At 39.9% G+C, this 25,916-nt stretch overlaps 1 protein-coding gene across 6 annotated transcripts in view; it reads right to left on the bottom strand.

Moving 5' to 3' along the window:
* slc2a13b (solute carrier family 2 member 13b) overlaps window positions 1-25,916 on the bottom strand; it is a 39,604-nt gene that overhangs the window by 2,779 nt on the left and 10,909 nt on the right. For 3 of the 6 annotated variants that reach the window (XR_010901569.1, XM_067436169.1, XM_067436168.1), the window contains exons 6-12: window positions 22,631-22,794; window positions 22,406-22,526; window positions 18,942-19,067; window positions 18,171-18,289; window positions 17,918-18,070; window positions 12,685-12,848; window positions 813-881 (exon numbers count right to left, since the gene is read on the bottom strand). Coding sequence is in view for 5 of the 6 variants with exons in the window: in XM_067436169.1 (XP_067292270.1) it covers window positions 813-881; window positions 12,685-12,848; window positions 17,918-18,070; window positions 18,171-18,289; window positions 18,942-19,067; window positions 22,406-22,526; window positions 22,631-22,794 (916 nt within the window). In the remaining variant the exon portion in view is untranslated. Of the gene's footprint in view, window positions 1-666; window positions 882-12,142; window positions 12,849-17,917; window positions 18,071-18,170; window positions 18,290-18,941; window positions 19,068-22,405; window positions 22,527-22,630; window positions 22,795-25,916 lie in introns of those variants that run through there. The other 3 variants (XM_067436167.1, XM_067436170.1, XM_067436171.1) reach the window with 3 other exon arrangements.

Below are 25,916 nucleotides of genomic sequence, written 5' to 3' on the forward strand. Positions count from 1 at the left end.
TATTTAAAGGGTTGGTTCACCCAAACATGAAATTTCTTTCTTTAAGGACTCACCCTAATGTCGTTCCACACCTGTAAGACCTCCGTTCATCTTCACACACAGTTTAAGATATTTTAGATTTAGTCCGAGGCCTTTCTGTCCTTTGAATGTAAGTGTTTGCTGTCCACGTCCAGAAGGGAATGAAAACATCAGAGTAGTCCATATGAGACATCAGGGGGTTAGTTAGACTCTTTTGAAGCGTCGACAATACATTTTGGTCCAAAAATAACAAAAAATATGACTTTATTCAGCATTGTCTTCTCTTCCGTGATCCTCAAATAAAGAATCAAACGGTTGTGAATCATCAGATTGATTCCTGATTCGGATCGCCAATGTCGCGTGAATTCAGCCGGTTTGACACGCGATCCGAATCTTGAATCACGACCGTTTGATTCTTTATTTGAGGATCACGGAAGAGAAGACAATGCTGAATAAAGTCGTATTTTTGGTTATTTTTGGACCAAAATGTATTGTCGACGCTTCAAAAGAGTCTAACTAACCCACTGATGTCTCATATGGACTACTGTGATGATGTTTTCATTCCCTTCTGGACGTGGACAGCAAACACTTACATTCAAAGGACAGAAAGGCCTCGGACTAAATCTAAAATATCTTAAAGTGTGTGTGAAGATGAACGGAGGTCTTACGGGTGTGGAACGACATTAGTCATTAATGACAGAAATGACATTTTTGGGTGAACTAACCCTTTAATGCATAACAATAATTTATTTAATATTACTGTGAGGGTGGAAAAGCTTTTTGCTGATACTCACCGATATGTAGGAAATTCTGCCCTCTGGTTCCAGAGTAGAATAATGCAACGCTCCCAACTCCAATCTGGGCTGGAACAGCAAACACTGGCAGTTTCATTGAGCTGCAGTCTAATAATGTCATACCCACGGCCAGATTTACTAAACAGGGCAGATTATCATGACAGCGCAACCCTATAGAAGAGCAGATGGAAGCGGAGAGTCCACCGCGTGACCTACCGACGACACACACATTAATGAACACAGACGCAGCCGGATCATTTCCATCACGACCAACACAATCTACCAAGAGCAGCGCAAATTAGCATCTGGTTGGTCAAAAATGACCTATTTTTTATTTTAATGAAATGATTGCACTATATTTTAGTTTGATAATATTTTTATTTAATATTTTGTTAGATATGTTAAAATTTGTATTCAGATTATTGCTGAAGTGAATTTTTCTTTTGAAGGGAACTTTATAACTTTAAAGGGAAATTATACATTTATTGTTATGAAAAATGCACAAAAGCTTGTATAAATATATGTGTGTATATATATATATACACAAAAACTTTTTATAATTTTTTATTTCTTGGGATGCACCGATAAAAATATTTTGGCCGATACAGATACTCAATATTTTATTTTATTTTATTTGAAAGCTGTTAACCAATATTTTGACAGATAAAAAGCTTTAACTTTTTTTAAAAGTGAAAAAAAGTAAACTTGAAAAAATGTATAAAATTATACATTTATTGTTATGAAAAATGCACAAAAACTTATATAAAAAAATATACATATATTTTCTAGGGATGCACCAATAAGAACATTGTGGCTGATAATCATAAGCAATAAATCTTTATATTTGAAAGCCGATAACCAATATTTTGACCGATAAATCTAAATCCAACTTTTTTAATTTAGTTTTATTGATGAATATAGCTGAAAAAAGTGAACTTGAAAAAAAGTTTATTGTTATGAAAAATGCACCAACACTTTTTATATGAAATATATATTTAGGGATGCGAACATTTTGGTCGATAATTCTTTATATTTGAAAGCCGGTAACCGATATTTTGACTAATAAATATAATAATCCAACTTTGTATATAGTTTTTGAGAGCCTGATTATAAAAACTAAAGTCTCACCATTCAATCCATGCCACAAGCACACAATTATGATATCTTATATGACATATTTGCGCTGCACATGTTGCATTGAACTGTATTTTCTTTTTTTTTTAAGTGATTCCAGTCGAAATTCAAGCAATTCAAAACCATCATGGTGAACAGTGCGCATCTGAAGTGTTTCAGCTGAAGGAAATAAGTTATTATTTATCGGCTTTAATATATCGATAGATAACGATAACATAAAAAAAATATAGCTGCAAGTATCAATCATCAGGGCCAAGCACAACAGAAGCAAACAAGGAAGCTATCAGCAGACCAACTGCAAAAATGAGTCAAGACATTTGGAGACAATTTTAAGGAAAACGGTTGAAAACCCATAAATAAATTGAGTTCATGTTTTGTTTAAATAATAGTCCCACAACTTTTTTGTGTGTTCTCAGAGTGCCACCATAAATAAGCATGTTAAATTTGGAGAAAATATCATTTAAAGGTGGGGTAAGCGCTATCTGGTAACCATTGTTGGCATTTCAAATCACCAAAACAAACACGCCTCTACGCATAGACAGTAAAAGAAATGGACAGAGCATTCCCATTGACTTCAACGGCGGAAAAATGAAGTCAATCAGAGGCACTCACTTCCTGAACTGCGCAGGCTCAGACTGAGCTTGACGACGTAGATGTGACGTGAGCAACCTGTCGGACAGCTGTAGGTCTTCTAGTAGATGTGGAAAGTCAAAGCTGAATCATGTTGTTTAAATATTTTCTCCCGTTGCTTTTGGCTCACTATGGGCTTCTCCCCATTCTTCCCCCTTGACTTTTTCAGACAGATGTCTCCACGTCCCCCCGACTGTCTCATAGACAGTAAAAGATTGCTTCTGAGCGTCTCCTCAGGTCTATACGGTAATTTCTCAACTGTGCGACAGAGTCGCGTTGGTTATGACGCAATAGTTAGCCTATTTTTACAAAAAACAGCTTCTACGGGGCAATAGTGTAAGACACAATGTAATGGAGCCTTTTATGCATTGTCATGTTTCTTTAGAAATAAACAATGGACCAATGGAGTCTTTAAACGCCTCAGATGTAAAGTTATTCACTGTCAAAGTGACTCAAAAATGAATGGGAGTCAATGGGATGCTAACAGCAGGTGATGGCTTGGTTAGCAATAGCAGCCCCTATGGGTGGAACGCTTTCCGAGTGCTAGATTACCCCCTTGCCTCTACCCCAAAAAGTATCTCGGCCCTGTTTTGATAGCTCCGCCCCACACATACGTAACCCAGGCAACGACTGTAGCAGAATCTGTGTGACTAATCTAGGTCAAATATTCAATGAAAAAGTCATCCCTTCTATCACAAAAACAAACCGTTCTCATGAACAACTCAATAATGTTAGTATACAAGCTCGATAGTCCAGCTAACGACATATATTACAATTATGACCGGATGAATTATATAGATGAAAAGAGGAAACAAACGTACCGGTATATTAGGAGTATAGAGCCCCGTTTCCACCAAAATTACCCGGAACAATTTGTACCAGGAACTTTTTTACAGGAACTTTTCTCCCCCCCAGACCTGCAGCTGTCTGCGTTTCCACCGCGATCTAAAGTACCGAGAAGATTAGGCAGATTAGTCCGGTGATGTAGGACTGCGCGCGACTGCTCATCCAAGTCAGAGACGGACAGTAATCATTTTTGTGTGTACCGATTGAAAGATTTAGTGGAGTGTTTACATGAGACGTTATCTAAACCGATCTGGTGTTTACATGTGATGACTTTCAATCGCAATCATTTTGTCACATGCCGTTTGTCTGCCGCATCAAAAATGTCAACGCTGTTTTCTCCAGCAGCTGGGATGTGTTTACTGTAGCCATAGCAACTCTTAACGGCCACCAGGACTAATACAGTATTATATAAGCTGTTTATTTGTTGTAAAGTGTAATAATCATCTCAGAAAAAAAATTATTATTCTGTCAGGCGCAGTTAAAGTAAAAACTGCCTGGGGCAATATACGCTGTGTCATTACTCCAACATTATCTTCATAACTTACGAAATAAAAGTTTACCCTTCAGAAAAAGGAGCTTTCCTCTCTTGTCAACATGAGCGCGGCGCGCGCTGTCACGTCATGTAAGGACGCACACTTAAAAGTAATCGGTCAGGTCGTTTACATGGTGAAAAATATAGACAGTAAAAAAATGAATAACGAGTATGGAGGAGACTCAAGCTGTGCTGCTTTTGCTGGTTATGTATAGGTTTACTAAAGAGGTAATTAACAACGACAGAAAAGAGCACTAATATGCAGATTCAGCAGCATATTCAGAAAGCTTGTAAAGCTAGATTTAAAATGACAATGTATATTTTATCAGCTATTACGGACATTGCACGTGAGATGACTGAGACGAACGCGCACCATCAGACAGAGAGCAAGATTGATATTAACTGAACGCAGACCGAACCTCGCAAAAGACTTTTAAAAATGCCGGTTGAAATAAAATGCTGCGTGAGCTCAACCAATCAGCATGTTCAGCGCCCGAGTCCCGCCCTCGAAAGTTCCTGAACTTTGAAAAAGTACTACCTCGCGAGCAGGGCCGTTTGGAGGGGGAAATATTTACCCAGAACTTCATTTAGACCCTGATTCCTGCGGTCTAAACACACCGAGTACCACCCAAAGTTCCTGGGTTAAGTTCCTGTGGTGGAAACGGGGCTTAGTATCTTACCTGTCGGACACATTTTGTGAGCTGACGATTGAAACAGACAGTGAGGAGATTTAGATGCTCCATACGGCGTGGAAATGAACGGGTCTTTATCATCGCTGAAGTGAGCCACAATACGATTGCAATTGGACAAACAAGCAAACATGACACACAAGCATTTGCAAGCAAAAGCCAGCATATACATTAGTTCTTTCTTGGCTAATGTCTGTCCTGTGTGACTCGTGTTTTGAATAATGACGCGCACTGATCCTCTCGTCTTATGGAGCCAGAATGGTGACTTTAAAATTTGGCATCACAAATTAAAATTGTCATTGAAAACAAAAGCAGAACTGAAAAAGGAAACATTGGCATTGAAACATTTGCATTGAAAACAGTTGTATTGGCATTGAAACAAGTATTGGCACTGAAAAAATAAAATTATTAAAATATTACAATCGTATTCTTTTATTGAATTGGGATTTATTTGTATTTTTCAATGACAATCTTCAGATTTTTTCGTCATGTCACTCTTTTTCAGTGACAGTTTTATTTTACAATGTCAGTTTTTTTTCGATGTCACTGATTTTCAGTTTCAACTTTCTGTCACTGTTTTGGCGTGGAGAGGGGCGGGGTCTGAGGGGAGGGGTAAGCAGAGCGTAGTTTGCATATCATTTGCATATAGGTATACTGAAGCCGTCACCAGCTCTGAAGCTGCATGACTAATGTCCAGTTTACCGGGAACTTCCAAGCCGCAAGTTTTTTTTTTTTTTTTTATCTGCCATTTATATGTTTTCTCGTGCAACCTGGCCGGCTTGGTTAACTTTTAACGGCCGTTATGCTGTTTTGTTTTTTCCGACGTCGACTGGAACATGTAAATTAGCCTACTAACATTAGCCGTGTTGGCTAACTTAACTGTGGTTAATGCGGCTGTGTAAGTTACACTACTGACATCCCCAACCAAACACACACACACCGGAGACAGACGTTACTCCTAGGGCCGCGAGTGTGCTTTTATCTGTATTTAATTTAGTTGTGCTGCTGCACAAGACCTCATAAAGGTGCTAACGCAAAACGTTCAGCAGTATCACACCAGCACAGCAGAATCCAGTGCCGTCACATGAGCACCATTAAATACAGATAGAAGCACATTCGCGGCCCTAGGAGTTACTACGCTGCGTTTAAGCCGAACTAGCGGCTCTCCTGTGTGTGTGTGTGTGTGTGTGTGTGTGGTTGGGGATGTCAGTAGTGTTACACAGCCGGCGCCCTGCTGATTATCATATCAGTGTTAACGTCACAGGCTATGTTACTGTTAGCCACTGTTGTGATGTACTCGACAGACACCTAACGTTAATTATTTTTTGCCAAACCGGACTTTTAGCCTTATTCTGTGCATATGGTGACCGGTGTTTATATTTGACCCTGCATTAACCACAGTTAAGTTAGCCAACACGGCGTTAGTAATTTACATGTTTCAGTTGACGTCGGGGGGGAAAAAAAACAGCATAACGCCCGTTAAAAGTTAAGCAAACCGGCCAGGTTGCACGTGAATAAACATGTAAATGGCAGATAAAAAAACAGACTTGCGGCTTGGAAGTTCCCGGTAAACTGGACATCTGTCATGCGGCTTCAGAGCTGGTGACGGCTTCAGTATACCTATATGCAATGATATGCAAACTACGCTCTGCTTACCCCTCCCCTCAGACCCCGCCCCTCTCCACGCCAAAACAGTGACAGAAAGTTGAAACTGAAAATCAGTGACATCAAAAAAAAAACTGACATTGTAAAAAAAAACTGTCACTGAAAAAGAGTGGCATGAAGAAAAAATCTGAAGATTGTCATTGAAAAATGCAAATAAATCCCAATTCAATAAAAGAATACGATTGTAATATTTTAATAATTTTATTTTTTCAGTGCCAATACTTGTTTCAATGCCAATACAACTGTTTTCAATGCAAATGTTTAAATACCAATGTTTCCTTTTTCAGTTCTGCTTTTGTTTTCAATGACAATTTTAATTTGTGATGCCAAATTTTAAAGTCACCATTCTGGCTCCATATCGTCTCACCATAGACACGCCTTTTACCTGCTGATTGGCTACAAGTTTGTTATTCCAGTCCTTTTTCTAAAACGGTTTTGAAATAACACTAACCCCACCTTTAAAGGGATAGTTCACCTAATAATGAAAATTCTGTCATCACATCTTTTTTCTACAAACATTCTTCCAAATACCTTCTTTTGTGTTCAGCAGAACAAAGAAGCTCATACAGGTTTGAAACAACATGAGGGTAAATAAATGACGATTAATTCATTATTAAATCACAAATAAATTCATTTTTGGGTGAACTATCCCTTAAATTTTATAGTGTTATAGACATTTGTATTTATGAGCACAAAAATAATGCCCAACTGATTTTGATTGCATCTTTTTGCCACTTACTATCAAACTTTTGACATTTGGCCTTAAACATTTACTTAACCTGCTATGATTCCGATTTTCCTACGAGGGTTTTGTCTCGATCGGACTAACGGTTTCGAAGATATTTGCGAAAGTTGTTAAATCACAATGTACAAACCACATGACGAAACCTAGCATGTTTGGTATCATTCGAATCGGCAAGGATTCAGAAATCTAAGAATGTGAATCCCATGAAAGTTATAACCATGTGAATATTTAATTTCACCACTAGGTGGAGCTGGCTTGAAACTTCTCAGGCTCCTCCAGGTTATCGTGCCGATGACCCATACCAAGTTTCTTAATGATACACTAATGCTGTCATGAAATACAGCATTTTACTACAAAATTAAAAAATGGCAGACACCCAAAATGCCCAATACGAAAAATTTGATATAATTTGACTCATGCCAAACCTAACGAGACCCATTTTATGATTTTTGGGCTAACCGTTCAGAAGTTATAAACAGAAATGGCCATTTTTTGTAGCTCCAGACCAGTAGGTGGCGCTGTGTCAAAACTCGTAGCCTCAGGTCATGCTGATAAAGCGTTGCAGAGATACATGCTGCGTTTCACTCAAGGGGGTAATCTAGCGCTCGGAAAGCGTTCCACCCCTAGGGGCTGCCATTGCTAACCAAGCCATCACCTGCTGTTAGCATCCCATTGACTCCCATTCATTTTTGAGTCACTTTGACAGTGAATAACTTTACATCTGAGGCGTTTAAAGACTCCATTTGTCCACTGTTTACTTCTAAAGAAACACGACAATGTATAAAAGGCTCCGTTACCTTGTATCTTACACTATCGCCCCGCAGAAGCTGTTTTTGTAAAAATAGGCTAACGATTGCGTCATAACCAAAGCGACTCTGTCGCACAGTTGAGAAATTACCGTATAGACCTGAGGAGACGCTCGCAGGCAATCTTTTACTGTCTATGAGGCAGTCGGGGGGACGTGGAGACATAAAGTCTGATAAAGTCAAGAGAGAAGAATGGGGAGAAGCCCATAGTGAGCCAAAAGCAACGGGAGAAAATATTTAAACAACGTGATTCAGCTTTCACTTTCCACATCTACTAGAAGACCTACAGCTGTCAGACAGGAGGCTCACGTCACATCTACGTCCTCAAGCTCAGTCTGAGCCTGCGCAGTTCGCTCAGCCATCAGGAAGTGAGTGCCCCTATACTGACATCACTTAACGCCGTAGAAGGCAATGGGATCCCTCCGTCCATTTCTTTTACTGTCTATGGTTTCACTCCACTTTAAGAAACGCAAACTTCCCTAAGCACTTCCCCTTGGGGGAATCCCTGCCGCCATTTTGAAATGTGCGTTCCACTTCGTGAAGTGGACAAGGGAAGTTTATATGGACAGACCCTTGCTCCCTCGATTTTGACCGAGTGAGCGAGTCGACTTCATATGTACAGTTCAGGCAGCTTCATATACCACAATGCAACGCGATTGTGACGTCACCACATATCGCGTTTAATTTACCCCACCACAAACAACTCTATGATATTTTTAAAAACATTTAAAACAACCCAAACACATCCATATACAGGGCCGGCGTTTGCTATAGGCGAGCTAGGCGGTCGCCTAGGGCGACAATTGTGTTAGGGGCGCGAGCGCGCTCTAGTGCCGCCCATTACTTCCTATTAAGCATATAATCGGAACAAGCGAAATACAACATAATGTTCATGAAACATGATCATCATAGGGCGCCCCGTCAGCCACACGTTTAATTACTTATCAATTATTGGATTGAATTGATGGTGATTATTGATTATTAGTTCAGACGTTAGGTCAGGCAAGTGCTCATCTTGCGCGTTCATCAAAAATGAGGCGCCTAAACCCGCGGGTGCACAGGGACGGAAAAAGAGAAAGGAAGAAAATCGAAAGAAAGCCCAGTATAGAGGTTAGTCTTCTTATCTCAGCCAATAAGATGTCAAACAAAATAAAATTTCTTAGTATCAATCTTATCAACTAATATTTATTTTATAAATATTATTAATATTGTCACCAAGCTATCACTTGCTAGTTTTCTACATAATTACTATACGTATTGCAAACATAACTTCACTGACAATAATCTACAATAACCTACATGGATGTCATTTAAATATCAAAAGTCCAGTTCGTTATGAATATGGATAACGTATGCACGTTAGTTATAAAAAGTACAAACGCTCTCTACGTGGGCGTCGGAAGGAAATAAATACGGCCTCGTTTTTTTTTTTTTTTTACTGGAGCAGCCTAACGATAGATACCATATTTTTTACATTAAACACAAATATGCTGTCTTCACTAAATTCTTTACAGTGGCTGTAGTGTAGTGGTAAGACGCATGGCTAAAGATTTGATGCAGATCGATCAGAGGTTCGATCCTGCCTTTTACCACACTCGCTCTATTCCCTTTTTCCATCACATATCAGATCGGAAAGGCATTTATTTTCAATAAAAAGTGAGAAAATGTTTGAAAAGTGGAAATAAAGCGTCGAACGTGTTTAATAATAAGTGCTTCTCGGTTAGGGGTAGGCCTAGGAAAACAGACGTGCTGAATTAGAATAGAGACGATAAAAGTGAGTGGGGTGGGGTGGAGGGCGCAAAACTCCATCTCGCCTAGGCAAACAAAGAGCTAGAGCCGGCCCTGTCCATATACATATAGAATGCTGCATTAAACAATTTTGTAAAGGAAAAATAAATAAATAAATAAAAAAATCAACTCCATAGTGGATTCCAAGTGATCAAGGGCTTAGGGCGTTCCAGTTCAGTCCATTGCAAAGTTTCCGCCAGTAGTGGGCACTCATGCAACATAAGCAATGACGCACATCCGAGTGAACGAGACGGAGGGAAGTTTGCGAGTGAAGGGCATGATAAAAACTAACTGGAACGCAGCAACAGTCTTGTGTCTATTTTTGCAGCGATACGTAAAATTAAAGGGTTAGTTCACCCAAAAATGAAATGTCTGTCATTAACTCCTCCCCCTAAAGTCGTTCCACACCCGTAAGACCTCCGTTCATCTTCACACACAGTTTAAGATATTTTATATTTAGTCCGAGAGCGTATCTACGTGTGTGCACACTATACTGTCCATGTCCAGAAAGGGAATAAAAACATCATCACAGTAGTCCATATGAGACATCAGTGGGTTAATTAGAATCTCTTGAAGCATCGGAAATACATTTTCGTCCAAAAATAACAAAAACTACGACTTTATTCAGCATTGTCTTCTCTTCCGTGTTTGTGTTCAATCCTCAAATAAAGATTTGAGCGGTTATAAATTAGCAGATTGATTCATGATTCGGATCGTGTGTCAAACTGCTGAAATCACGTGACACTGGCGATCCGAATCATGAATCAATCCGCTGATTCATAACCGTTCAAATTCCCGCATTATTAAAAAACACTGAATTTAATTGAACTCCATACATTTTATTGGCATTGTCTGAAGATGATCTGTTTACATTTTTTGCGCAAATCAGATAAACCGTCTAGGAGGTTTGAAGTGCATCGATATCGTCTTGATCCAAGGAATCAGAGGAACAAAAATAATTTTGTTAAGGTTCAAAAGTAAACATACAGTATGTGCAACTTTGGACAGTTGGTGGCGCTGTTCTCTATCTGTGAGCTAAATGTCATAACTTTCCCACAGGCGGTTTAATGGGCTGCCATAGACTTCTGGAGCGGACTTGCAACTTCAGTGCTTGGCCCTTAAAGGGTAACTAAACCCTAAACCAACTTTTTTAGTTAATGATCTGCAAGACTGGTGCTTTTTTAATGCTGTTTATTGATTAGAGTAAATGTTTTGACATGTGGGTATAAAGTGTTTTAATTCTATAATATATGGTGTAAAAACGTCTTAGTGCTGCCCTCTTAAGGTTGAACTGTGGCTACTGCAGTCGAATTTTCCTATTGGACGTTGTGGTGCTTCGTGACGTAGGATGGTACTTCCAACGGCTCACTACCACGCCCCTGGCACGAGCTCACCACGCACGTAGAAATGTTTTCCCGTGATCACATGATGAGAACGGCTTCAGTCCAGTATGAGCGCTGGTGTTACATGAAGTAGAAACATTATGAATGAAACTCTCGTCACTTGCTTTCAACATCCTAATGAAGAAAATACAGATAAATAATGCAGTTGTAAGTACATGTTAAGCTTTTCTTCTGATATTTTGCCGGCCGTCATGTATACAAGTAATTTTTATACTTCAGACGCTTTCAGACAAACCCTGACACGCAAATGGTTGCCGTGGTAATGAACAACAACACCGTAACGTGCTGGCGTATAACGTTATAGTCTAACTTTTATTTGAGGAAATCTGTTGTAATAGGCTATTAGGTTTGAAACTGTCCTCACTCCAGTCACTATCCATCTTTGCGAGTCTGACAGCTGTCAAACAAGTTGTCACTGCGGGTCTCAGGTGCACCCCCCCCCCCGCTCGGCCCCGCCCTCGTCTCGTCCCCTCTGTCTCCACTGGGCTCTGCCCACTTTTGCAGCATTTTTCAAATATTGCCAGTGGGCGGAGTTAGGCTGTGAACAGGGGTTTAGTTACCCTTTAATTACCATTCATGTGCCGATACCGATGTTGGCCAATATTTTGCGCATGCCTAATATTTTCCAAAAAACACATTTCACTATAAAACTCTGAGAACATCAAAGCCATAAATCTAAATCTTGTGTTCCAAATTTGAGGGTGATACCTGAAAAATGTAGATTTCAGTAAGATTTCTGGATTCGTCTTCCATTCGTTTCCAATGCGGTCATATTTGATTTATTTTATTTTAGTAAATCTGGCCCTAAGTGTACAAAATCATTGTTCACCACCACCACTACGTGCCCACATCCCGAAACCACACCCACAATTCAGCCAAAATGAAAAATCTGCCATTATTTATTACCAGTTTGCAGTTGTTGTTTTTTTAAAACATTTTTTATAGAAATCACAATTATAGATTTTTGTCATCATATTAGAGCGTTTTTGTGGAGTTCACTGACATTATAAACTATCACTATGAAAACCAAAAATATTTTATTCGTAAAAAATTGGAATGACATGAGGGGGACAGAATTTTCCTTTTTAGGTGAATTATTCCTTAATGTGTGTCTAAATGGAGTCTGAATTTGAGATTTGAGGGGGAAAAAGAGCAGTTCATGTGCATAATTTTTTTTTTTTTTGCGTCAAATTTTCATTCAAAGTTTAGTATTAGGATTTCACGATGAAGAACGTACAGCTCTATCCACTGTGAAAACTGAGCTGAGAGTCCCGATAGTTTAATAATGTATATGCACATGAGTCGCACTCCAGAGCGCTGCTTTAATCACTTCCTGTTAACATACACCCAGTGCTCGAAACACACTTTCCTTGAGTAAACTAAACACTAACCCTGTTCATCTGTACATGTGCAAATACAGAAATATCAGATAACATCTTCATAAAATACCATTTGTTTAACAAGAATCATTGTAGCTAAACTGAATCAGTACTGTGTAAGTCAACTAGATTATTGAATCCCTGGAAGGAGAAGCATCCCGCACACCACGAAGCGTTCCTGTCAGGAAAGACAGAGCTAGAGATCTAGTCATCATCGGTAAGGTCTCCGTCAGAGCGGTAGTTTCCTCCCTTTACCCTGATGTAATGAACGCCCTGACTGCCGCTGGCTCCACAGCTGCAGAGTCGTCTCCCGAACAGAGACTCGATCTCCTCCAAACGCAGACCCTTGGTCTCCGGCAGACAGCCCAGAACAAACACAAAGCCCAGCACAGCCAGACCGGAGTACAGGAAGAACGCACCTGGACAAAAGACATATTCAAAAGGAAAAATAAGATCATTTTATCATTTTCATTGAACACATTAGCCTACATACAAGTATAAACCAAATTCCCATCACGTATTAGTTGCTTGTGTGCTTTCTTAAAGGGATAGTTCACCCAAAAGTTTAAATTCGATTTCTGTCATTCCTCACCCTCGTGTCTTCCAAACACGTAAGACTTCCGTTCACCATCAGAACACAAGCGAAGATCTTTTTGATTAAATCTGAGCTAGTTCTGTCTCTCCATAAACAGCTACGCAACTATGACGCTTCAGAAAGTGCATAAAGAGAATCCATATCATTTCAGCGGTTTAGACCACATTTTCAGAAGAGACTCAAGTGTCATCTTTCGTACAGTCGAGCCGCTCGTTTTTTTAGATCCAGTGTGATTTGTGATGATCTTAAAGGATTGCTGAAATCTGAAGCACACATAAGAGAAACGGTGAGAACACAGCGTTTACTTCCGTTTAAAGCGTTTACTTCCGTTTACAAGCATTTACTTCCGTTTACAAGCGTTTACTTCCGTTTACAAGCGTTTACTTCCGTTTACAAGCGTTTACTTCCGTATAAAGCGTTTACTTCCGTTTACAAGCATTTACTTCCGTTTACAAGCGTTTACTTCCGTTTACAAGCGTTTACTTCCGTTTACAAGCGTTTACTTCCGTTTAAAGCGTTTACTTCCGTTTACAAGCGTTTACTTCCGTTTACAAGCGTTTACTTCCGTTTAAAGTGTTTACTTCCGTTTACAAGCATTTACTTCCGTTTAAAGCGTTTACTTCCGTTTACAAGCATTTACTTCCGTTTACAAGCGTTTACTTCCGTTTAAAGCGTTTACTTCCGTTTAAAGCGTTTACTTCCGTTTACAAGCATTTACTTCCGTTTAAAGTGTTTACTTCCGTTTACAAGCATTTACTTCCGTTTAAAGCGTTTACTTCCGTTTACAAGCATTTACTTCCGTTTAAAGCGTTTACTTCCGTTTAAAGCGTTTACTTCCGTTTACAAGCATTTACTTCCGTTTAAAGTGTTTACTTCCGTTTACTTCCGTTTACTTCTGTTTACAAGCGTTTACTTCTGTTTACAAGCATTTACTTCCGTTTAAAGTGTTTACTTCCGTTTACAAGCATTTACTTCCGTTTAAAGCGTTTACTTCCGTTTAAAGCGTTTACTTCCGTTTACAAGCATTTACTTCCGTTTAAAGTGTTTACTTCCGTTTACAAGCATTTACTTCCGTTTAAAGCGTTTACTTCCGTTTACAAGCGTTTACTTCCGTTTACAAGCATTTACTTCCGTTTAAAGCGTTTACTTCCGTTTAAAGCGTTTACTTCCGTTTACAAGCATTTACTTCCGTTTAAAGTGTTTACTTCCGTTTACAAGCGTTTACTTCCGTTTACAAGCATTTACTTCCGTTTACAAGCATTTACTTCCGTTTACAAGCATTTACTTCCGTTTAAAGCGTTTACTTCCGTTTAAAGTGTTTACTTCCGTTTACAAGCGTTTACTTCCGTTTACAAGCATTTACTTCCGTTTACAAGCGTTTACTTCCGTTTAAAGTGTTTACTTCCGTTTACAAGCGTTTACTTCCGTTTACAAGCGTTTACTTCCGTTTAAAGTGTTTACTTCCGTTTACAAGCGTTTACTTCCGTATAAAGCGTTTACTTCCGTATAAAGCGTTTACTTCCGTTTACAAGCGTTTACTTCCGTTTACAAGCGTTTACTTCCGTTTAAAGCGTTTACTTCCGTTTAAAGCGTCTACTTCCGATTACAAGCGTTTACTTCCGATTACAAGCGTTTACTTCCGTTTAAAGTGTTTACTTCCGTTTACTTCCGTTTACAAGCATTTACTTCCGTTTAAAGCGTTTAATTCCGTTTAAAGCTTTTACTTCTGTTTACAAGCGTTTACTTCCGTTTAAAGCATTTACTTCCGTTTAAAGCATTTACTTCCATTTAAAGCGTTTACTTCCGTTTAAAGCATTTACTTCCGTTTAAAGCATTTACTTCCATTTAAAGTGTTTACTTCCGTTTACTTCTGTTTACAAGCGTTTACTTCTGTTTAAAGTGTTTACTTCCGTTTACAAGCATTTACTTCCGTTTAAAGTGTTTACTTCCGTTTACAAGCGTTTACTTCCGTTTAAAGCGTTTACTTCCGTTTAAAGCATTTACTTCCGTTTAAAGTGTTTACTTCCGTTTAAAGCGTTTACTTCCGTTTAAAGCGTTTACTTCCGTTTAAAGCGGTTACTTCCATTTAAAGTGTTTACTTCCGTTTAAAGTGTTTACTTCCGTTTACAACATTTACTTCCGTTTAAAGTGTTTACTTCCGTTTACAAGCATTTACTTCCGTTTACAAGCGTTTACTTCCGTTTACAAGCGTTTACTTCCGTTTACAAGCGTTTACTTCCGTTTAAAGCGTTTACTTCCGTTTAAAGTGTTTACTTCCGTTTACAAGGGTTTACTTCCGTTTACAAGGGTTTACTTCCGTTTACAAGCGTTTACTTCCGTTTAAAGCGTTTACTTCCGTTTACAAGCGTTTACTTCCGTTTACAAGCGTTTACTTCCGTTTAAAGTGTTTACTTCCGTTTACAAGCGTTTATTTCCGTTTAAAGTGTTTACTTCCGTTTACAAGCGTTTACTTCCGTTTACAAGCATTTACTTCCGTTTAAAGCGTTTACTTCCGTTTAAAGCGTTTACTTCCGATTACAAGCGTTTACTTCCGATTACAAGCGTTTACTTCCGATTACAAGCGTTTACTTCCGTTTACAAGCATTTACTTCCGTTTAAAGCGTTTACTTCCGTTTAAAGCGTTTACTTCCGTTTAAAGCTTTTACTTCCGTTTACAAGCGTTTACTTCCGTTTAAAGCGTTTACTTCCGTTTAAAGCGTTTACTTCCATTTAAAGTGTTTACTTCCGTTTAAAGCGTTTACTTCCGTTTACAAGCGTTTACTTCTGTTTACTTCTGTTTACAAGCGTTTACTTCCGTTTAAAGTGTTTACTTCCGTTTACAAGCATTTACTTCCGTTTAAAGCGTTTACTTCCGTTTAAAGCGTTTACTTCCGTTTAAAGCGTTTACTTCCGTTTAAAGCGTTTACTTCCGTTTACAAGCGTTTACTTCCGTTTACAAGCGTTTACTTCCGTTTAAAGTGTTTACTTCCGTTTAAAGTGTTTACTTCCGTTTAAAGCGTTTACTTCCGTTTAAAGCGTTTACTTCCGTTTACAAGCATTTACTTCCGTTTAAAGCGTTTACTTCCGTTTAAAGCGTTTACTTCCGTTTACAAGCATTTACTTCCGTTTAAAGTGTTTACTTCCGTTTACAAGCGTTTACTTCCGTTTACAAGCATTTACTTCCGTTTACAAGCGTTTACTTCCGTTTACAAGCATTTACTTCCATTTAAAGCGTTTACTTCCGTTTAAAGTGTTTACTTCCGTTTACAAGCGTTTACTTCCGTTTACAAGCATTTACTTCCGTTTACAAGCATTTACTTCCGTTTACAAGCGTTTACTTCTGTTTAAAGTGTTTACTTCCGTTTACAAGGGTTTACTTCCGTTTACAAGCGTTTACTTCCGTTTAAAGTGTTTACTTCCGTTTACAAGCGTTTACTTCCGTTTACAAGCATTTACTTCCGTTTAAAGCGTTTACTTCCGTTTAAAGCGTTTACTTCCGTTTAAAGCGTTTACTTCCGTTTAAAGCGTTTACTTCCGATTACAAGCGTTTACTTCCGTTTAAAGTGTTTACTTCCGTTTACTTCCATTTACAAGCATTTACTTCCTTTTAAAGCGTTTACTTCCGTTTACAAGCGTTTACTTCGATTTAAAGCGTTTACTTCCTTTTAAAGCGTTTACTTCCGTTTACAAGTTTCACACATGGAAATCCGTCAAAATAAAGATGCAGGCCACCTCAGCAGTGATAAAACCTAAAACTCGGATTATGAATTATTCACAACACGGTGGACAGGAGAGTTTTGTGATCGGGAATGCGCTGCTCACATGATCCGAAACATGATTGTATGCTGTAATTAAAATGTCATGTGCTTGGTATGATAATAAATGCTGCTATAAATAACGGACCAATACAAATGTTTACGTGCTTTTATTTTAATTTGTTTGAGCGGTGATGAAATACATTGCTCTTTTAAATACTTGCCAGCATTTTAAGGAAATACAAGTCCACCAACAAACCCCAGCAAAGACTGTTATTGCTCCGGCTTTAACTTCTGGATATTCGCCAGCGGCGCCACAATGCAATGAATGGTTTAGTTTGCATCTTTCTCCGCCGCCATTACTGAACTACATCTCAAACTAGCGCACAACATCAACGTCATCGTTCTCAGTCACTCCCTCTGTTTGCTGATTGGACTTGTAAAAATTTGTTCGGAGAAAACCTAAGACTACACCGCAGTCCCAGAAGGAGAACTGAAGGAAAATGAAAATTGAGCGGAAGTACGTAGGAGGGCAGAGCCAGGCTAAAGCAATGCAGCATTGTCTCAAAAACGGCCAAAATTTATATAAATGTTAAAAAAATTCTGAGATAATATAATTAAGCAATATCACAAGAGCAAGAGAACGGTTTTCATGATTGCAAATGATATTGATTCATGAACCGTTCAATAAACAAGTTAATATTAAATTACAAATTTTAAACTGTGTCTTTACTAATTCGCCAACGTTTCGTAATTAAATGAATCTTTTAATGTTGTTTTGAACAAATCGGTTGAATAAACGATTCTGTGAATGTTAAATTATGATAATGTTTTGATGTTAAATTAATCTGAACATTATTTATGAAGGTGTAATTGTACCAATACAGATGCAACTTCTGTGCCAATAATTTAATCGTTAGTGTTTGGTATCAGCGCTATAGTGTCTTACTATCCTAATTACATTTATTAATGAAATATAAGACATTTCTCAGATAGTAGATATGGATCTTTCAGATGAATTTAAGGAGTGTTGGTCTCAACCCCACAAAGTCTTGGTCTCGGTTTAGGCGGTCTTGACCACAACACTAATGGACTCTACACCTAAATGTTGAGTTTAGTGTCTTGTGTTGTGTTGTACCGTAGTATGTGAGGTACTGGGCCACATGGAGAAAGGTCAGAGACACAAGGACGTTACAGATCCAGTTGACCCCGGCAGAGCAGGCGTTTCCTGTGCTCCGAGCCCACAGCGGATAGATCTCGGAGTTCACCGTCCACGGCATAGGACCCATCCCTACTCCAACACACAATCTGACATCAGTGCAGGGCCTACAGCCGGCTTTAACATCAGTAACAGTTAATATGAACTCCGGATCGACTGAGAGAACTCTCACCTGGGGCAAAGAAGGCCAGATACAGAATGAGACCCAGCAGAACAATCCAGGAATAGGACGTTGGGCAGTAGTTATAGGCCCAGAATATTCCTGCGCTCTGCAGCGTGCCATTGGAACACCTTGAAAAGACATGAACAAGACGAGACTTAATGAAACTAAAGCAAAAACAATATAATATTAACTACTATAGGAATAATTAGAGTTGTGAAATTCAACATGTAGATTAACTTACTTTTAATAAATCATACGCACCCTTGTGAAAATACAGTTCACTTTAGTATACTTTAAAAAAAGAGCATTTATTAAAGATATAATATAGTTTAAAAGGATATACTTAAGTAATGTTTTCGGACACGTAATTGCATGTTATTTATAATTGAATGAAAATGTAGTTTAAATTTATATGTAATGTAATTAGTTAAACCTAAGAGAGCTTTTTTGACTCACTTAAGTACTTATTTATATAATTTTCTTTGAAAATATTGTAGTCTTTGAAATATGGTTTAAGTGTACTGCTGAATGTACTCACAAGAGTTTGTAAATGTCAATATATTTTAATGTAATGTCATTTCTACTGAAACTTGGGTGTCATGTAAGTAAGGGATATAATCCACGGCTAGCCATGCATTAAAGGATTTTAATGCACGGCGTAGAGGCGAAGAAACGCCCGACGCAAAGCGGAGGGTGGTTGCTTCTAGGCTGATTTAAGTACAATTAAGTACAAAGTGCAGGACTTTTTCACCAGGGCAGAGCTATGCACAGATGTTTTACCTGCCCGCTGCAGCGGTCTCAGTGTTGGCTGCATCTACTGGCATACATGAGGACTCCGTCACGGCTGTGCCATTCGTCCCGTAGCAGAAACCACAATCTGGATTCAACATGCAGGATTCACAGAACCTTCATATACAGACAATCACAGAAACAAACTGATTAATAGTGTAATTCCTGCTGCTATACTACACTCATAATCCTAAACAGAAGTCGCTGTTACCATACAGTTGGAAAGAGAAAGTGCCACTTATACTGTTGATCATAGGAGTCTCTTACAGTGTGCATGAGAATAAACCTCATTGGTTCTCGCTGAAGCGCAAACGTGCTGCGTAACACGAGAATGAACCTCATTGGTTCCTGCTGAAGCTCAAACGTGCTACATAACACGAGAATGAACCTCATTGGTTCCCGCTGAAGCTCAAACGTGCTGCGTAACACGAGAATGAACCTCATTGGTTCTCGCTGAAGCTCAAACGTGATGCGTGACACGAGAATGAACCTCATTGGTTCTCGCTGAAGCTCAAACGTGATGCGTGACACGAGAATGAACCTCATTGGTTCCTGCTGAAGCTCAAACGTGCTGCGTAACACGAGAATGAACCTCATTGGTTCCTGCTGAAGCTCAAACGTGCTGCGTAACACGAGAATGAACCTCATTGGTTCCTGCTGAAGCTCAAACGTGCTGCGTAACACGAGAATGAACCTCATTGGTTCTCGCTGAAGGTCAAACGTGCTGCGTAAAACGAGAATGAACCTCATTGGTTCTCGCTGAAGCTCAAACGTGCTGCGTAACACGAGAATGAACCTCATTGGTTCTCGCTGAAGCTCAAACGTGCTGCGTAACACGAGAATGAACCTCATTGGTTCTCGCTGAAGCTCAAACATGCTGCGTAACACAAGATTGAACCTCATTGGTTCTCGCTGAAGCTCAAACGTGCTGCGTAACACGAGAATGAACCTCATTGGTTCTCGCTGAAGCTCAAACGTGCTGCGTAACACGAGAATGAACCTCATTGGTTCTCGCTGAAGCTCAAACGTGCTGCGTAACACAAGAATGAACCTCATTGGTTCTCGCTGAAGCTCAAACGTGCTGCGTAACACGAGAATGAACCTCATTGGTTCTCGCTGAAGCTCAAACGTGCTGCGTAACACGAGAATGAACCTCATTGGTTCTCGCTGAAGCTCAAACGTGCTGCGTAACACGAGAATGAACCTCATTGGTTCTCGCTGAAGCTCAAACGTGCTGCGTAACACGAGAATGAACCTCATTGGTTCCCGCTGAAGCTCAAACGTGCTGCGTAACACGAGAATGAACCTCATTGGTTCTCGCTGAAGCTCAAACGTGCTGCGTAACACGAGAATGAACCTCATTGGTTCTCGCTGAAGCTCAAACGTGCTGCGTAACACGAGAATGAACCTCATTGGTTCTCGCTGAAGCTCAAACATGCTGCGTAACACGAGAATGAACCTCATTGGTTCTCGCTGAAGCTCAAACGTGCTGCGTAACACGAGAATGAACCTCATTGGTTCTCGCTGAAGCTCAAACGTGCTGCGTAACACGAGAATGAACCTCATTGGTTCTCGCTGAAGCTCAAACGTGCTGCGTAACACGAGAATGAACCTCATTGGTTCTCGCTGAAGCTCAAACATGCTGCGTAACACGAGATTGAACCTCATTGGTTCTTGCTGAAGCTCAAACGTGCATTTACAGAGAAGCATTCTTTTCTGATTGGCTGTGGTTTTTGATTGATTTTGTGGCATCTCATGGGACACAGATTAACACTCAAACTACTCATATATTTGTAATTTTCAGCATACAGTGGATACGGAAAGTATTCAGACGCCCTTCAATTTTTCACTCTGTTATATTGCAGCCATTTGCTAAAATCATTTAAGTTCTTTTTTTCTTATTAATGTACACACAGCACTCCACATTAACAAAAAAACTGAATTGTTGACATTTTTGCAGATTTATTAAAGAAAAACTGAAATCACAAGGTCCTAAGTATTCAGACCCTTTGCTCAGTATTTAGCAGAAGCACCCTTCTGATCTAATACAGCCACGAGTGTTTTTGGGAAAGAGGCAACAAGTTTTTCACTCCTAGATTTGGGGATCCTCTGCCATTCCTCCTGCAGATCCTCTCCAGTTCTGTCAGGTTAGATGGTAAACGTCGGTGGACAGCCAATTTCAGGTCTCTCCGGAGATGCTCAATTGGGTTTAAGTCAGGGCTCTGGCTGGGCCATTCAAGAACGGTCAGAGTTGTTGTGAAGCCACTCCTTCATTATTTTAGCTGTGTGTTAGGGTCATTGTCTTTTTGGAAGGTGAACCTTCGGCCCAGTCTGAGGTCTTGAGCACTCTGGAGAAGGTTTTCTTCCAGGATATCCCTGTACTTGGCCACATTTATCTTTCCCTCGATTGCAACCAGTCGTCCTGTCCCTGCAGCTGAAAAACACCCCCACAGCATGATGCTGCCACCACCACGCTTCACTGTTGGAACAGGCGATATTTTTCTCCACACATACTGGTTAGAATTACGGCCAAAAAGTTCTAATCTTGATTATCTTGGTCTCATCAGACGAGAGAATCTTATTTCTCACCATCTTGGAGTCCTTCAGGTGTTTTTTAGCAAACTTTCATGTGTCTTGCACTGAGGAGAGGCTTCCGTCCGGCCACTCTGCCATAAAGCCCCGACTGGTGGAGGGCTGCAGTGATGGTTGACTTTCTACAACCTTTCCCATCTCCCGACTGCATCTCTGGAGCTCAGCCACAGTGATCTTTGGGTTCTTCTTTACCTCTATCACCAATGCTCTTCTCCCCCGATAGCTCAGTTTGGCCGGACGGCCAGCTCTAGGAAGGGTTCTGGTCGTCCCAAAAGTCCTCCGTTTAAGGATTATGGAGGCCACTGTGCTCTTAGGAACCTTAAATGCAGGAGAATTGTTTTGTAACCTTTTTTTTGTAACCTTGGCCAGATCTGTGCCTTGCCACAGTTCTGTCTCTGAGCTCTTCAGGCAGTTTCTTTGACCTCATGATTCTCATTTGCTCTGACATGCAGTGTGAGCTCTAAGGTCTTATATAGACAGGTGTGTGGCTTTCCTTATCAAGTCCAATCAGTATAATCAAACACAGCTGGACTCAAATGAAGGTGTAGAACCATCTCAAGGATGATCAGAAGAAATGGACAGCACCTGAGTTAAATATAGGAGTGTCACAGCAAAGGCTCTGATTACTTAGGACCATTTGATCTTTCAGTTTTTCTTTCTTTGTTTATCTGTCAATGTGGAGTGCTGTGTGTACATTAATGAGGAAAAAAATGAACTTAAATGATTTTAGCAAATGGCTGCAATATAACAGAGTGAAAAATGTAAAGGGGTCGGAATACTTTCCATACCCACTGTATGTATCAACATATACTATATATCTGAAAATTCAGGGTCAATCTAGTCTACTAATAAGTAAAACTCACCCATAATTATTGCAGGTGGAGTTGTAGAGGGACGTGTCACTAGGGTGAAAGGTCACGGGTGGAGAGGTCTGAGCGGAGAGCAGAAAGCCCGCAGCGAGAACCATCAGACTTACAGCAGTACCTGAGTAATTCACAGTAAACCATCATCACTACATACGTCAGGCTGTTAGTAAGAGCCAAGTGTGCCGCACACGTCCTGGAAAGTGAAGCCAAAACAGTCCTCACCTAGTAAGCTGCCTAGAGTGAGCTTCCTGCGGCCCACCCTGTCCACGAGCCAAACGCCTAACACAGTAAACAGGAAGTTGGTGAAGGCTGTGGCAGCAGCCAGCCAGATGGCCATCTGATCATCCTGCACTCCAGACATCTGAATAATGGTAGCACTGTAGTACCTGCAGCATTCAACGAGATCAATTGAGTCCCTTAAAACAGACCGTTATATAATTGGTAATTGGAGTTATGTTGTATATGTTATACATATACATGAGATGTATAAGTTTCACATATACAGTTGTGGTCAGAATTATTGAAACTCTTGGTAAATATGAAAAAAATGAATCTGCATTGTTTATCCTTTTGATCTTTCATTAAACAAATTTAAAAACACAAAAATCGGAAAATGTACAAGTTGGGAAGAAATCGCATTACGAAATAGATGCTTTTCTCCAAAACACGTTGGCCACAATAATTGGCACCCCTGGAATGTATGAGTATAAATTCTCTGAATAATTTATATTTGTATTTTTAGCACACCAGAGTGACTATAGGAGCATTAAACTGTCCAGCAATGAATTCCTGTTCCACACGAGTAAAATCATGAGGAAACTCAAAGGCCAAATTCCCTTAATCTTCATCACAATGAGTAAAGCCACAGAATATAGTTGTGATGTGCAGCAAAAGATTGATGAGCTTCACAAAATAGAAAGTGGCTTTAGGAAAACAGCTAAAGCATTGAAAATATCCAATTCCACCATCAAGGCAATAATGAAGAAGTTCAATCCACTAAAGATGCTCTGAATCTGCCTGGAAGAAGGCTTGTGTGTATCGTCCTAACACACCAGAGGAAGATCATTTGAGTGGATGAAGACTCTCCAAGACCACAGATGGAGAATCGCAGAGATCAGTTGAGTCATGGGGTCAGAAAGCCTAAAATGATCAAACGGCTCCATCATCACCACATGTTGTTTGGGAGGATTCAAGAAAAATCCTCCTCACTCATCCAGAAACAAACTCCAGCAGATTCAGTTCAGACTTGACTGGAGCTTCAGACGGGACCTGGTTCTGTGGTCAGATGATACTAAAGAAAGAGCTTTTTGGAGGCAAACACAGCAGATGGCTTTGGAGCAAACAGGGATAAAGTCCCCCATGTCCACGGTTAAATACACCGCTGGATCTTTAAAGTTGTGGCCTACGTTTTTTTGCTGGAGGTCCTGGACATCTTGTTCAGATTCCTGGAATCATGGATTCTAGCGAAGAAAAAGTTAATAAAAACCTGACACTTCTGCTAGAAATCTTATAATGTGCCATGGTTGGATCTTCCATCAGGACAATGATCCAGAATGACCCAATCAACAGAAATGTGTGACTGAGCACAAAATGAAGCATCTGCCACAGCCGTCCCAGTCCTCTGACCTGAACCCTGTAGAGAATGAGAGATGAACTGAAGAGAAGAGCTGAGAGTCTGAAGGATCTGGAGTAGGGCTGGGACAACGCGTCGACGTCATCGATGACGTCGACGCAAAAAATACGTTGACGCAAAATATGCGCGTCGATTCGTCAGACTCAAAATAAAGATGGCGGCGCCGGAGAGTAGTAGCAACCATAGATGTACATAATAAAGTATATTATGTAATTAAGTATATTATTTATTATGTATATCTATGGTTGCAACACGAGTGGCTCCTCAGACTTTCAAAAGTGCAAGGCTTGCGGGTTGGCCACAGTATATGGGGTTGGCGCGCGGTGCGCACGGAGCATCACAGGCATGCGCGCACGCGTTTTGTTGTCACGGCTAAATAAACAAATTTCTGCACACAGGAAGACAGATGTTTTGGTAATATTTGATGTATTTTAATCACAAAAACAAACGTTTGCATCAAGTGAAAGCATCGGACACGGAGGGTATCCATCCTCTAAGTGAGCAGTTTCATCCCAGGACTATTCCGGTTTTAAACGGAATATTGGCGCCCATAATGCACTCTACATGTAACTGTTTTCACTGTCATGCCGCGGATGCGCGTGACGTTTCTGTTGCGGGTCAGCCACGGGGCTGTGTGGCGTTTTCTCTGCCTTTGTTTGCACACTAGAAGCGTCTGACGCGGCGCTGCTGCTGCTATTGATGCGGAGTGAAGCCCTATTCCTAATGTTAAACATAAATAGCCTACTGATACAGCAAAGACAACGTCGGCAGTAGCCACATATCCATGGTATTGACGGCAAAATAGGCTACAGAATATTTCGTTCTGTATTGACAGTTGCAATATTTCAAAATCGATAATTGTCGTTTTTTATTATTACAATTAGGCCTATATCTGCATTTATGTAAACCTACAGACTTTCAAACATGAAAATGTAATTTAATAATATGTACTCGTGTCAAAATGATATATAAACATCTTTTCCTATTCTATTTTGCCTGGAGACGCTCCCAACACGCGTGAAAAATAGGCGCTCTTCTATTTCCAGCATGCACGCGTTTTCCGCGCGTCACAGGCAAACTCCAACCTGTTAACATGGGAGCCGAAACAAAAACGGACACGCCACGCAGCCGAGACGCTCCCGCTTGCAGTGTGTCCCCGGATTTGATTAACCAACTTGTTGATATTTAATCGATGTATTACAGGCATAGCCTGTAGGCTGAGTTGCATACATAGAAAAATCATATAATATGTTTCTTTGTTGTAGGTTAATACTTATTTATTTGTGTGTGTGTGTGTGTGTGTGTGTGTGTGTGTGTGTGTGTGTGTGTGTGTGTGTGTGTGTGTGTGTAGCCTACTTTATGTTTTCAAGGTTTTATTGAATGCATTGTTCTTGTATAGTCTTACTTTGGAATTTTAAGAGCAATAAACATATATTGCAATGTTAAGGAATTCGTTTTTTCATTCAGATAATTAAATCAACATGTATAAATTGCTATTAGGCAATTAATGGGGAGATAATCGGTAATCGAATCGAATCGTAACCGAATCGGACAGGAAAAATTAATCGTTAGATTAGTCGATGCATCGAAAAAATAATCGCTAGATTAATCGTTTAAAAAATAATCGTTTATCCCAGCCCTAATCTGGAGAGATTCTGTGTGGAGGAATGATCTCTGATCTCCAAACTCATTACAGGAGAAGACTCAGAGCTGTTATCTTGGGGAAAGGAGGTTTCAAAAAGTACTTAATAAAAGGATGCCAATAATTATGACCAACATGTTTTGGAGAAAAGGCTGAAAAGCGTTCATTTCATAATAAGATTTCCCCCCCACTAGGGCTGGGACAACGCGTCAACGTCATCGATGACGTCGACG

The sequence above is a fragment of the Pseudorasbora parva genome, chromosome 25 (assembly GCF_024679245.1).
Source record: "Pseudorasbora parva isolate DD20220531a chromosome 25, ASM2467924v1, whole genome shotgun sequence".
NCBI lineage: Eukaryota > Metazoa > Chordata > Actinopteri > Cypriniformes > Gobionidae > Pseudorasbora > Pseudorasbora parva.